General features: G+C 37.4%; 1 protein-coding gene across 1 annotated transcript in view; it reads left to right on the plus strand.

Moving 5' to 3' along the window:
- The first annotated feature begins 31 nt into the window (after positions 1-31).
- The window catches only part of WDR64 (WD repeat domain 64), an 81,393-nt gene continuing 65,991 nt past the window's right edge, over positions 32-15,433 (plus strand). Inside the window, exons 1-5 of the mRNA XM_032216039.1 lie at positions 32-49; positions 1,122-1,248; positions 6,088-6,243; positions 8,940-9,070; positions 13,372-13,474. Coding sequence (XP_032071930.1) covers positions 32-49; positions 1,122-1,248; positions 6,088-6,243; positions 8,940-9,070; positions 13,372-13,474 — 535 coding nt within the window. The remainder of the gene's footprint in view (positions 50-1,121; positions 1,249-6,087; positions 6,244-8,939; positions 9,071-13,371; positions 13,475-15,433) is intronic.

Genomic DNA, 15,433 nt, shown 5'->3' on the forward strand with positions numbered 1-15,433 from the left:
CCTGAGCGATCAACCGTGCGACAATTCGAGAATGGAAAAGGATCTTCGAGTAAGGCTGTAAGGACCGCGCCGTAGTAAGGCAACTCCTTTGTGCAAGTCGACGCGATAGCCGAAAAGAGAGGAAGGGGGAACGCCGGCGCTTGCGCTAACAGCGCGAAACGTGGGACTTGGTGTGTTCACGGTTGTACGTCTCTTCCTCCCTCCCCCACGGGCCGTCAGGTTTTTGAATTGCTAATACTTCGGGCTTCTAGTTCGTGCGTAATGATGATTGGAGCTTCCCAATCTAGGGTAATAGTTTTGCAACTTTAGGGATGACGACGGCAGTCAGGCAAATGAAATTGTAGTAGCACCTCTCTGTCACTCTAGTCCAGTGGTCCCCAACCTTTTTATCGCCGCGGACCAGTCAGCCTTTGATAATTTTACCGTGGCCCGCTGAGCGCGCACAGGGGTGGGGGGGCGTTGTTCGCGACGACACATTGATTGTTTATATATCAGATTGTTTTGATTAAAGGCGCAGGAACACCGGGGAGACGTCTTCTGAGTGAGGCGTTTTCTGTAGAGCCGCAGGGAGACTGGGGAGACGTCTGCAGGGTCGCAGGTGCACGTCAGCTTTGGGCCACACCTGCGTACCTGCGCGGGGCTCTCTTCCCTGGAGCCTTTGCGCACGGCCCAGGAGCCTTTGCGCTGCAGCGATCATGTCCCCCGGCCGCTGCAGCGATCATGGCCCCCGGCCGCTGCAGCGATCATGGCCCCCGGCCGCTGCAGCGATCATGGCCCCCGGCCGCTGTGCGGCCCGGTGCCAGGTACTCCACGGCCCGGCACCGGTCCGCGGACCGGGGGTTGGGGACCACTGCTCTAGTCTATACACAGACAATAAGGGGGGGGGAGGAGTCCATTAGAACGAAAATGGTTTGGTATCGCCTTCCTATAATTTGTTTGATTTCTCGAGGAGTCCAAAATGTTGGTATTTCTTACCCAGGTACTGTTCTGTTTGTTCAGGCATCTTTGAAGATGGACCTTCTCAAAAAGTAAATCTCTTAGATTTCCCTATAACTGTGTTACTAAGGTGTATGTGTTACTAATAGGTGTAACATCCTATTTTGGCCACATTATGCATCTAGCTCTCTGAAGAAGGCTCTAATGCTGGAAAATGTGGAAGCACAGAGAAAAAGAGTTCAATCAGCAGCAAAGTGGATACACTCAGTTACAGAAACAATGAGTACAATTTAGGAACAGCTGAAAGACCAAGTTAGGGACAGATTATTATGGATCACATAATTATAACATTTCAGGCGTGGTTGTCCAAACGTCTGGCTTGCCTGGGTCACATTAAATAAGGAGGAATTATCTTGGGCCATATATAAAATATGTAAAATAGAGTTGATCGGCAGTTTGGCGGTTTGAATCCCTAGCACATCATAATGGAGTGAGCTCACGTTACTTGTACCAGCTTCTGCCATCCTAGTAGATTGAAAGCATGCAAAAAATGCAAGTAAAAAAAAATAGAGACCACCTTTGGTGGGAAGGTAATGGTGTTCCATGCTCCTTTGGCATTTAATCATGCTGGCCACATGACCACGGAGACGTCTTTGGACAGCACTGGCTCTTCGGTTTTGAAACGGAGATGAGCATCGCCCCCTAGAGTTGGAAATGACTAGCACATGTGTGCAAGGGGAACCTTTACCTATAAATCACAACTTTATTAGTTTTATATATTTATGTTCTTGTGGAGTGCATTATTGTTCAAGGCTGCCTGTGGGTGATGGGTTGGCCACACCTGGTCTAAGCAAATGTTTTCTACCTATATACTCTCAATACTGTTCTGGAACTGAACTTGGTTCCCTTTTTAAAAATTGTCATCACACTACGTATTGGTATAGTACAGAGGCTAATGTTTAGAGTATGTTATTTACAAAAGTCTAGAAACCCTAGGATGGACTTTTTTAATATAGAAAATGGGTAAAGATGAACAGGATTTCTGGATTTACTGATTAAAAGTAAATAGAGAAGGGAACTACATTATGCACTTTTGAAGGTGGGAAATAGTATCAAGTATGTTTATAACTGCTGTAAACAAGAGCAGAAGTTCCTTCATTAAGAGTTTTTTCTTCATTGTTTCCAACTTTTTTATTTTTTTCTACTTCTATATTTTTCCATATTTATTTTTGGCTTTAAAAAAAATCCTTAATAAATACAGATATATATTATTATCTATTTCCAATGTTTGCTAAACGACACATTTTAAGGTAAACCAACATTGGACTGGGGTTTAAAGAATCAATTTCCTAGAACTTTGCAATGCATGTCAGCTAGCCAAATAAGTGCTTTTCTGCCTGTTCTCACAGCAGGAATCTGGGATTAATTTATAGTTATTTTTATTTTGTGGAGCTCCATATCACAGAAGTTCTGAACGTCATATCTGAAGCCCTGACCATTTTTGAAATAGTCAGGACTTCAAAGATGACATTCAGAATTTGTGACAAGGAGCTCCACAAAAAAAAAAAACAGTAAGAAAAACACAGCACAAAATATTTAATGTAAAAAGAAACATACTCTTGAAACACTTGTTAGTATGTCTAATCTGTGCTTTGTAAAATATTCCATGCTTTACAATTGTTCAGTGGCTGAAACATTCTTAACACAGAATATAGATTAATTGGTTTCTTATAGGACAGATGGATGATTTAGAAAACAAACCACTGTTTTAACTGCATTTTCCTTACATTAGCCCTTTCTAAAGGCTGCACTGTGCTTCACTATCTGTCACATAAACCATGTTAATAGTTTTTTTTTGTTGTTTTTTTTTATTTGTCTCACTCATTTATTCTTGGCTAAAGTTAGAACACTGTAAGTATATGCATCATAAGTGCTACAAATTCTCAATAAAACTAAAGCCCACCGATTTCATTGGAGCCCTCTTGTAGAGAAATGGCTACAGCAGTGGTCCATGAGTTAGATCCTGCCTGCAGGTTGGATGTTATTATTGGGGAGAATTGAAGCTCAAAACCTCATTGTTTCCTTGGACACAAAAAGGAAAGAAATCAAAGAATTTGAATAGACTTGAAGACTGCTATTCTTTCTCTCTATTGAGCACTCTCAAGAAGGGAGTCTATTCGTGCCAGTATTTTGAAATGTTTGCTTGCAGAGCATTTTTGCGGGTTGAATGAACTTCTTGGATGATGGATTTTCACTGCTAACTCTAATTATTCTGAATTTGTCAGAAGCAAAGCTCTGGAAGACATATGTGCTTTTGTCCTATATTTCTCTCAACTTAATAACAATCGTGGAAACTACTTATTAGTTGTGAGTTAAAAGAGACACCAGTATTTTTCCCCGTATTGTGTACATTTTTGTACTGAGGAGGAATCATTATGGCATGTTAAATGTCAACAATAGAACTCCACTTACATTTGGACTGTCACATTACAAATCAGGAAATCCTTTTACAAAGCTGGTAGCACAAATCATTTGGCTTAGCATTAAAACTATAGTCCCATCAGCTAGATCAATAGCAATAGCACTTAGACTTGTATACCGCTTCACAGTGCTTTATAGCCCTCTGTAAGCATTTTTCAGAGTCACCCTATTGCCCTCAACAATCTGGGTCCTCATTTTACCAATCTCGGAAGTATTGAAGACTAAGCATAGTACATATATGAAAGACTCTGAAACTAGTTGAAATGCACATACATACAAATGCTAATATCCTCACATACATTTCCCTTGTTTAAATGAACAGCAGTAAAATTTGTGAATAAATATTATAGAGCAACCTTGTCCAGTCTGATGACCCTAATACATAAATACCTGAAAGGGATAGAAGAAAGGAAAAATAATGTGTACAATGACTATATCATGATGATACATAATCTGTGTCATTTGTACAATGCCAATGCATATAATTTAATATCATTGCAATTGTTCTTTCAAAAATGACAAGAAGGTCTGAAATCACTAATTAATACACCCATATGCTGCAAGACCATAATATGACATGATCTATATTAGGGGTGTCAAACTCAAGGCCTGGGGGCCGGATCCTGCCTGCAGGGTGCTTAGACCTAGCCCACAGGACCACCCTGGAAACAGCAAAGGACCGGCCCACAGTGCCTGTGCCATCAAGAACAGAGCTGGCAGAGGGTTGCAGGACACCCATCGCAGCCGAAAATGGAACTTGTGAGGGCCACGGGGGGTCCTCTTGAGCTCTGTTTTTGCTGGCAGAGTGCTCAGACCACCACAGGCACCCCCAACACAAGTGACGTCAAGCTGGCCATGCCCCCTTCCCCCGCAAGGTCAAACACAACCCTGATGTGGCCTTCAGTGAAATCGAGTTTGACACCCCTGACTTGTATGCATTATCATAATTATTTCATTTCCCCCCTTTTAATTGTTAGAGTGACACTACAAGTTGTGAGAGTTCTGACTTTTTCTATAAAGACCAAGGTTCAGGGAAGAATACTAGGTGCGATGCTCAATGGAAGATAATGGAGAGACTGCAACTTCAAAGCAGTTGCATAAGAGAAGAGGTGTGAACATGGCGTAGACCAGTGGTGGGTTTCCATTTCTTTTTTTACTACCGATGTGCTCGCTTCTACGCAGATGCATCCAGGTATGTGGGCTGAGCCTCCTGCCACCGCCACTACCTGTTCGCCTGATCTGGGCCAAACCGGGAGCAACCCACCTCTTTTGTAGGCCTTGTGGACTTCTGGAAAAGAAAGTTTGAAACTCAAACATTTTGTTCTATGGGCTTAGATGTACTGCTGTATAATGAGTTGTTCTTGTATTATAATTAGGAAGACAGTTCAGTCTGATCTATAATTCTTATCACTTAAGATTTCCTTTGAAGATAGAAAATATTATTATTATAAGATAGGTTGTGGTTCACCATTAGTCTCTACAATACAACCAGCATGTACATAACAGTACTCACCAAATCTAATCTTCCATCATTGAAACTGGTTGGGTTTAAATGCATGACTGCTCTCCTCTAAATCTTTCCACCAAATCATGATTTACTTGCTTAGGTTTAGAGGAAAAATATTTATGATAAGATTTGACTGAGCACAGTGGTTGACCATTTGACTCTTGAATGCTTATAGAGGAACTACAGACTAACTATGGTTGGTGAACACAAAAACCTTGGTCCACATGTTGCACAAAGCAATAGTTTTGTTTATAATTTGTGGATTATTCAGAAAACTGTGGTTAAGTTCATCAACTGCATAAACTCCAACATGCAAACCACAATGCCTAGGTTTCGGTAACATACTAAGTCAAAATAAAGTCAGCCACATTATATTTGTTAGCACAACATAACAGTGTTAATTAAACCATTATTTTCTCAACCCTTTTTTCTTTGTTTCCCTGGCTATTGGTCATGCTGGCTGATGATAGTAGTAATGCAACGCATCTGGAGGATATTAGTTTGAGGAAAGCTATGAAAACAAGACACTTTCTTTTATTTCTACCTCTGCAGCATTATATTAGTTTTCCTTGAGCTGAGGAATTTGCAATTCCCAATATTGCCAACCAGCACAGCCAAAGGCTATCCTGATGGAGAGCTATTACTCCCAATACACCTGAAGTGCAGCCACTGGGAAACATTGTACTGTAGTAAATTATTTAATTCAATCTACAGTACCTAGGCTGCCTTTATTTTCCTTGCATTTTATCAAATTGTCTGCAACTGTATTACAAACAAGGATGTTATCCCTTTGCAATTGCTGAAATAAAATTAAATACATTTTTACACAATATTTCCCCTAAAATTACCAATTTGCCTTTTGAATTTACTATGACTCATCTTTGCCCAGAAGGTAAACTTCCTTATGGCCTTCAGCCTGCCAGTTTGGTTTGTGATCTAGATTGGCCAATAGACCAATGAAACTGAGGGAGGAGTTGTGACATCAGGTATTTGATGGCACATTGCCCCAACAAGCTACTGCAGTTATCATTTTTCCAGTTCACCAAAGCAATGCTTAAGATCTGTTGGGGGTATTCCCACAAATGTTATTATTAGGAATAAGAACAGAAGAAAATATTCTGACTGGCAAAAAGAGCTTCTCTGGATTTTGTCTAACTCAGTAGCTTTGATGTCTAGAAGAAGGATTCATGGAGATGATCTACTTGACCTCCCAGATGGAGAGTTATTTAAAAAATCCTTGAAACTGTTTCAGCAACTGGTTGACAAAACAGTGGATCGGAAAAGGGAGGAAAGATTAGGTCTGCGTGTAAAGGATTCTGGTAAGAAAATACTTCATTTGATATACTGTTCTTTGATGTGTGTATCTACTTTTTATTAGCTCCTTTTTGGATGGATGAAGAAGGCAAAATAAATTACAGACAGGTGGATGATGGCAAATAAAATATAACTATGCAGCATAGTGCTCAAGTTGTTAAGTCCAGGACCCCACAAATAGAACCTTAATAGGACAGCAGTATGATTAATAAAGTACTATATAGTACTTTACACTTGTATGCTAACCCTTACAAAATAAGAGAATTGAACAGAGGGTCATAAATCCTTTGGAATAGGAAATTCCATCAGGATGAATTTCTACAGAATTACCGGAGGTTTAATGCTGATCTTAAAGTATAGTGAATGCATTAGGGGGTGACAACAAAACATTTCAGCAGTATTAAATGGAATTTTTAAATTTTCCCTCTTTTTGTGTGAGATATATGGGGATTCTACACACTTCTTAAAGAGACTAGCACGTTTTTTATTATACACTCCAAAGCCAAAGGTTTCTTACTATACATTTTCAGAATTTCCAAGATTTGTGTGAGTTTGTGTCTATATATACATTTAAATACAAGTAGTAATAATAGTATTAATATTTGTTATTTAGATCATACTTATTAGTATTTGTGATAAAATATAGGCCTTCATTATTTAGTTTTTCAACATTTAGCCCCCATTCCAATGACAATAACAATATCATTAAAACATACATAATGTCACCATCTTTCAACATCTAATCCTTATATCTAGCTATTACTTTATATAGTATATATAGTAATATAGTATATAAATAATATAAATATATTACTATATAATATACTTAGTATATTATGTAAAATATGTATAATAATATTCCCCCTATTTCTTGTTCCTGCCTCTGTTCTAGCTCCTAATAAAGCCAATCTTTTGTTACATAACATTTCCTCTATCCATCATCTCTTGCCCGTTTTAATATTTCATTTCTTATTCATTTTTTAACTTGCCTCCCAAATTCCTCACTTGGGTCTTCATCTCTACATCTTTCCTGGTTAGCTTATGTATTTCTTCCATCTCTATTAACTTTTGCTGATAAGCCTCCAGAGGATCTGCCCAATTCTCTATTTGTTTTTCAAACATATCTTTCTGTTTATCCAGTATCATTTTTTGGTCTTTTAGCATGTATTGTCCCTGAATTGCTTCATAAGTTTTTATTGCCTTCTCTTTCTTATCTTTTTGGTTTCATTTGTTGATTTGTCCATTCTATCTTTTCCTTGTCTCTCTATTATCTCCTCTTTCTTGGACTTTTTGATCATTATTCATTATCCCTTGTGGAACACTTTCTAACTTCCCATTTATGTTATTCATTAAATGCATTATCTCCCTGTGATTCCTTGTCATGATATCATGAATGCTTTGAAACATCAACATTATTTTTTGCAACCCACTTATTTCCCCCTGCTGAAACATCTTGTCTTCTTTTAATGTCCCAGTATAGCTCAATAGTTGTCAATGGTGTATCACTGCCCCATGGTCTCAATTATCTTTGATCACAGAAAGTCAATCTGAAAGCCATTTACTCAGTCCAGACGTTGCTCCTCTGGGAATAGAGCAATATAGTTCTTTATGTCCCACAGTTGGTCAATTTAGCTCTTTTTAGGTAATCTAGGAAGATTTCAAAATGCCTCCTTAAATTCACTCTATAAGTTCAATTATAACTTCTAATGTTTGAAAATCACTTTAGATTTCTTCCAGGTTTTCACCATTAGAACTTCAGTAGTCTTGGAGCAGATAAGTGTAGATCAATAGATAGCACAGCGATCCTCCATGTGTTATTTCCACTTTCTCCTCTGTCTTATCAGTATTTTTTCCAAAAGTTGTCTTATCTATGAAATACTGTCTATTTCATTCACCAGTAGATGGCACCTTCAGCTTAACTTCAACGTTCTACAAATTCTATCAGGTTCCATTTGTATTTATTCAAACATATAATCAAAATTCTGACAGGTACTTTCAGAATTTTAAAATGCCTTATTGCCAGTAAAAATTAGAGATTCAATCTTTCAATGTTTTTAAAGGTTTTGCGCTCCCTTCTTAAAATCTTTTCTCTCTGTAATTTCTCTCTCTCTAATTGTTTGCCACTTACACAAACTTTTCGAAGAGTCTCTTTTCCAGAGTTAATTTTGGGGGGGGGGGGGTAGGTTTTAAATTTTAAAAAGTCACCTCATCCAGTTCCTGTCACTGTTCATCCACACTGCTCCAGCACATTCTTTGTTTCTTCAGCTGCCCCAGCTTCACAGCAGCCATAATGGCTACCACTCCTCTTTGTTGTAGGCTGAGAGGGAATTAGCCCTGGGTCAAGCAGAAGAGCCATTGCTCTTTATGACCTGCAGGGCACTCCTCCACTCTTCACCACCTCTACAGAGTGACTTTAGCCACATATGGGGCCCTCCAACAAAGGGATTCAGCACAATTTCTCAGATCCCCGCTCTTTGCGTCCAATAGCACTGCAATGTCAACCAGAAGCCCTCAGAATTTCCAAGATTTTTAATAGCAGCATATGTTGATAAGATTTTGGGATTTAAATGAAAATAAAATAAAAGATTAATAGTGAACTTCTACACAAAATAATGGTGATGATGAGAAAAGAAATTTTAAAAATGATATGCTAGCCTTTGTGGTTATATTCTGTGAGTGCATTATTTTGTTTTAATTGCAGATGAAGTGGATTATGACAAATTCTTTGATGCAGTAAAGTGTCTGTTTGGACCAGATGTCAAAGCCCAAGATGTTAAAACTTTCTATAGGAAGATTAGCAACAACCCAGATGCGCGGACAGAATGGTGTGAGGTAAGAGTTGGTTTTCTTTTGATACATCAACTTTTTCTGACAATATTACATGTGACCAATAAGCTAAAAATATGGAAAGCCAGAAAGAACATGGAACAAAGCAGAGAGGGGCATGGGTAGCATAGTAAAAGTTAGAAGTTTTACTGAAATAAAAAGGAGAAGATGGAGGGATAAAGCCACAATGGCCTGGAAAGGGTTTGCTAAGTGAGATGAAAAGAAAGAAAGAAAAACTCAAACTGGAGGAGTATGCCCTAGTAAAAGAAACAGGAAGTGTTTATTCTAACTGTTTTGATTAGTGATATGCAAAAGTTTTGAATTCAGGCTCTCAAATTGGAAACATCCTGTTTCAAATGCAAAACAGCTTTTCACACCAAGACTGTTTCAGACTTCAAAATCTGAGTGATTTAGATTCGCTTCATTTTACAGTAAATGTGGAACAGCTTTTAGGCTGTTTCACATTAAAAAGAAACACCTAATCCTCAATACTATAGTTTGATGGTCTGTCCATCTAGACTACCCTATAGTTAAAATTCACTGTTCCCGAGGTGAAAAACGATGCCTTTTGCAAATTTAATGTACATCTTCAGCAAAGAGATAGGCATTCCTTTGATCATTGCATGGAAATGAACTCCAAATTGTTCTACTCAGCTTCTGCCAAGGAAACAAGCAAAACATCTGAAATCAATTATCCAGGGTTTTACTTTAAAGACTCTTAAACCAACTCAGCTGCAACTAATCCTGTTTATTTCCTCTTTTGCTTATTTTTCTTTAATTTCAGCAGCAAAACAAATACACAGAGACTCAGGCTACTCCCTATGTTATCCTACAATGCTGAAGTCATCTAAATAGTGTAGTGATGTCAGAATAAGCCCAACTACATTGCTTTAGCAGGATGCATACAGCCGAGGTGGTGCAGTGGTTAGGGTGCAGTACTGCAGGCCACTTCAGCTGACTGTTATCTGCAGTTCAGCGGTTCTAATCTCACCGGCTCAAGGTTGACTCAGCCTTCCATCCTTCCGAGGTGGGTGAAATGAGGACCCAGACTGTGGGGGCGATATGCTGACTCTGTAAACCGCTTAGAGAGGGCTGAAAGCCCTATGAAGCGGTATATAAGTCTAACTGCTAACTGCTATATTATTCAATAAATCCATAGATTGGTAATATTTATACAGTATTGTAAGACTCTTCTGCTAGTAAAGTTTTCTTCTATTTTCTTATGGATCATGTTTCTTAGGTCCATATTTATGGGTACCCGACTAATAGTGCTACAGTTACAGGCTTATCAAACCAGCAGATGTTGATCCCAATCAAATCTTGTTTCATTGTTAAAGCTTGTTCCATAGAATTATTATTTTTGGCTACACTGTCATCTTTTGAGGAGGCCTTATGCCTTCAACTGTCTGCTGAGTGGACTATGATATGGTAGAGCAGGCAGTGATTTGAGCTACTAGCAGAAAATTGAAGCACTTACAGTTTTGCTAACAGTACAATTTAGATCACTTCTTGCAGGGTGGTTGAAGTAACTGCTATTGAAACATCAGCTGAAAATATTTGCACTGGCGAGACTTCATTTTTAACTTTGGTTTTAATAAACAAAATGGATGTAGCTTTTTGGTCAAATATTTTTTCTCAAAGTAAATCTGAAGTGAATTTTACACAAAAATATGTGGTACAATAAATACCGTATTTTTCAGACTATAAGATGCACTGGAGTATAAGATGCACCATGATTTTGAGGAGGTAATTTTTTTAAAAAAGTTTTTGCACTCTGCAGGCCTCCCAAACCTCATTTTTTTTGCAAAAAAGGGGGGGATGCAGAGGCTTTGGGAGGCTTGTAGAGTTCTCCTGGGGCTTGGAGAGACAAAAACAGCCCATTTTTTGCTTGTTTTTTCCCTCCCCAGCTCCCAGACCACTTTGCACATCCATTTTTGCAAAGGGGGCGGGGTTTCAGTAGGCCAAAAAAGCTGTATGCAATGTATAAGACACACCCAGATTTTCACCCTCTTTTTCGGGGGAGGGAAGGTGCATCTTATACTCCAAAAAATACAGTACACTATGGGATAAAAACAACAATCCCAGCAGTCACAGTCATGGAGTTCAGCATAATTTAAAATAAGAGGTAACGCTTATGAAAAGAAATTTCATCCAAAACATGGTACAGGTAGTCTTCGACGTGGAACAGTTCATTTAATGACCATTCAAAGTTACAACGGCATGACAAAAAATGACATGACCATTTTTCATATGTACATCATTTGTAGCATCCTGATGATCATGTGGTCAAAATTCAGAAGCTTGGCAACTGGTTCATAGTTATGACCATTGCAGTGTCATGTGATCACCTTTTGCAACCTTTTGATAAGCAAAGTCAATGGGGAAGCCAGATTTACTTAACAACCGGGTTACTAACTTATCAATTGCATTGATTAACTTAACAACTGTGTCAAGAGAGATCGTAAGATGGGGCAAAACTCACTTAACAAATGTTTCACTTAACAACATAAATTTTGGCTCAATTGTGGTTATAAGTCGAGGACTACCTGTATTCATGACATTCTGCAGTGTTCTTGTGAGGTTCTGTATTGGCCAGTTCCCTTCTTTCAGTCAGTTCACTTTACTCTCACAGTCTAGGATCTTCAGATATGGTTTAGAGATTGAAGCTGCTATTTCTGGTTTGAAAACCATTTAGACAATCATAAGTGTTCTCTACGACCAAGATTTGGGAAAAACTAAATGTGCATTCTGACATCACAACATTCCTCCAACCTTTCATATTTGCAATCCAAATTCAAGTTGTGGAATTTGTACCATGGCATTACAATATATTTTCCTCTTACTAACATAAGCCTGCATAAGAGTGAAAGTCTTTTTGGATTGGTAGAATATAAATATTAAAGAAAGGCTTTTATATTTGGCTTTGATATAAGACATTGAAGCATTCTCAAATGCCTGGCAAAGTTGCAGGATGGGGTTAAAAACATACTTTTTGTGACTATTTTGTTGCCATGGAAGTCAAGGGTACACAAAAAGATGGTACTAAAAATAAAAACAGTCTGCCATTTCCAGTCTTTTGTCTTGCATTAATAACATTTATTAGTGCATTAATAACATTTATATGTGAAACATATAAAATGTGTTATAATAGCTATTAAGTGAAAGCTCTGGTGTTTTTATTTTTCATTTTTCTATTGAATTGCAGCAGGGAAATGAATTTATAATTGTTTATAAAACTGTACAATGAAAATATTTTACTTTTTAGAAGAAATTGTACTGCTAATAGAATTTTGGAATCTTTCTATGAATTTTGCCATTCTTTTAATATTAGAGCACAATTTTTCATATAATAGGATTAGCATAATTCCAGTCTGATTATCTATCTGTCTGTCTGTCTGTCTGTCTGTCTGTCTGTCTGTCTGTCTGTCTGTCTGTCTTTTTTAGGACTGTTAATGTATTGATGGAAAGCAATGAGACTGCATAATGCATTTGCTATTCAAACAATTGAATGATAATCTTCCACAAACCACTACCTTTCAAGCACAATTGTTTCTTAGTTTAATTCAAATGTCATTTTAACCCATATTTGGGAACAAGATGCATAATCATAAAGATAAAGCACACAACACTTTGTACAAATGTGATGTGCTTTATCCATAAGTCAAGACAATGTTTATGATATTTCCCATCCCAGGTTTTATTTAAAACCAGGCAACTTGTGACCTATTGGGTTATTGTTTCAGAGACAAATCCTTACCTAAATGTCCACGGCCACAGACAAAAAGCAGTGGGAGTGACTTCTGATTTCCTACCAGCTTCCCCATTGACTTTTCAATAGGTGGCAGAGAACACTGGAAATGACAATCACATAACCATGGCAGTGCAGCAGAACTAAAACAGTCACAACTTTATCAAATTTCAATCCCATGGTAGCCTTGGATTCTGAAATTTGAATGATTCTGCAAGGTAGCCCATTTAAGGTGTGTTGATTCAAGAATGGTTGCCCTATGATAGTAAATCATAGTAATTAAAACAAGAAATAGATAACTGAAACACATTTTCTAAACTGGCTTAGGTATTATTCATGTCATGAAATCTTTTTTTCTAATTATCTGTTCTAGAATCTACAGGGTATTAAAATAGAATAGAATTGTCAAGACTCATTATCCTTGATCTTTAGCCATATTATCACAAACATTCCTAATGTTGGGAATTATTATTATTATACAATTTATAATACCCATATGCAAATATTTATTTTTTCATGACTATTTAACTTTTCATACACATTTTTGGGTTTCATTTAGATCTTTGGATACTACATGGTGGAAGGTGATATTCTTGCTGCCCAGCTGGATGAAGAAAATATGGTTTTCCTGATATCCAAAAAGCAACGGATTGCAAAAACAGGTCTGATTTTCAATGTTACATCACTAAATAAAAGTTCAGCCTCATTTATTAGTATAAGCAAAATAATGTATTCATGGTTTATAGTTACATTGGTTAAACATATTTTTACATTATTATATGTTGTGTAATATATATTTTCTCTAATCACATTTTCTCATCACTGTCTCATTTGGCATTTTTTCAACCAGAGTGGAATATATGTCAGTTTTATTTTGTTTCCTATACTTGAAACCTGATGACTATATTCATACAATTTTAATTCTCCTTAATTCCAGGTTGCTTCTCTCTTTGATTAGTTTTCATCCATTGTTTCTTGTCTTGCCTTCTGATGCTTTTCCAAATTTGTAGAATTTGTTTTAATTCCACTGCTAAACATATTGTTATTCTCACACAGATCTCTAAAATATGCAGAACTCTTTGCCTGAATTTCATTCTAAGTCATTTCATAATTTTTATTTTTTTAATTGATTCACAGCACTGGAGACCCTTTGCTAGTCTTTTTCATCCATGCCCATATTAATTGTTTATTTTCATCAAAATTGTTCTGCATCTTTTCTGCTTCTTCTAACCTTACTGTTCCATGCTACATTCATTGCATCTTTTTTTCCAATATTCATGGTATACAATATCCTTTCTTGTCATATTTTGTAGTAATCATTATATAATGTATTCCATAACTTCTTTCTGTTCATTATTCCACCAAGAATCCTTTTTCATACTTCCGATTAGTGTAACTCCCACACACAATTTCTCTACTGTGGTACTTTGTAAAATAATATTTGCTATCTTGTTTCAAGTGGCTTCCTCATTACCATTCCTTATGATAATATCAAGTTACCATTTAGTTTGTAGGAAATTGTCTTGTGATTTCTCCTGCAATTTTTTTATTTTGACTTTTCTCTTTTCTTTTGTTGCAATATATAAAAGATCCTCTCTTGAGGTTACCAGGAATGGGCCACCCCACATTTAGAATCTCTCATCACCCTTTGGTATGTTTTAGTAATTCTCTCAGTCTTTTATCAGCAAATCAATCATAATTTTTTAATCCTTCCTTTGTCATCGATACATGATAACCGATTTATGCTTCACAGAAATTTTTCTAAGAAGGTACCCACTAAGCAATCACAGTTCTTGTTCATTCTTGGTATCCCATATGGCTCAATCTCTTTTTCAACTCATTCCCATCTATTCATGTCACCTAACAACATCACATTCATTCATGCTACTTCTTACAGCAATCATCATCCTAGGAATTTCAACTTCAGTTCACATGTTGTTGTTTAGTCTTTGAGTCATGTCTAACTCTTTTTGACCCCAAGGATCTTAGCATGCCAGGCCCCATGTCATCCATTGTGTCCTGGAGTTTGCCCAAATTCATGTTCATTGTGTCAATGAACATCTCATTCTCTGCTGTTCTGTTCTTCTTTTGCCTTCAATCTTTCCCAACATCAAGGTCTTTTCCAATGAATCCTGTCTTCCCATTAGGTGGGCAAAGTATTTGAGCTGCAGCTTCAGTATCTGTCATTCCAAAGAACATTCAGGTTGATTTCCTTTAGGATTGACTGATTTGATCTCCTTCCAGTCCAAGGGGTTCTAAAGAATCCTCTACAATTTGAAAATATCAGTTCTTTGGCGCTCAGCCTTCCTTATGGTCCAACTCTCACAGTCATACATTACTACTGGGAAACCATAGTTTTGACTATAGAGACCTTTGTCAACAACCGATGCCTCTGTGGGCTCTAGTCTAGGTTTACCATTGCTTTCCTCCTGAATAGCAAGCATCTTTTAATTTCATGGCTGAAATAACCATCTGCAGTGATCTTGGATCCCAAGAAAATAAAAACTGTCACTGCTTCCATTTCTTCCCCTTCTATTTAACAGGAAGTGATGGGACCAGATGCCAAGAACTTAATTTTTTAAATGTTTTTTTTAATGTTAAGTTGCAAGCCAATTTTTGCA

Source organism: Thamnophis elegans, chromosome 4 (assembly GCF_009769535.1).
Source record: "Thamnophis elegans isolate rThaEle1 chromosome 4, rThaEle1.pri, whole genome shotgun sequence".
Taxonomy (NCBI): domain Eukaryota; kingdom Metazoa; phylum Chordata; class Lepidosauria; order Squamata; family Colubridae; genus Thamnophis; species Thamnophis elegans.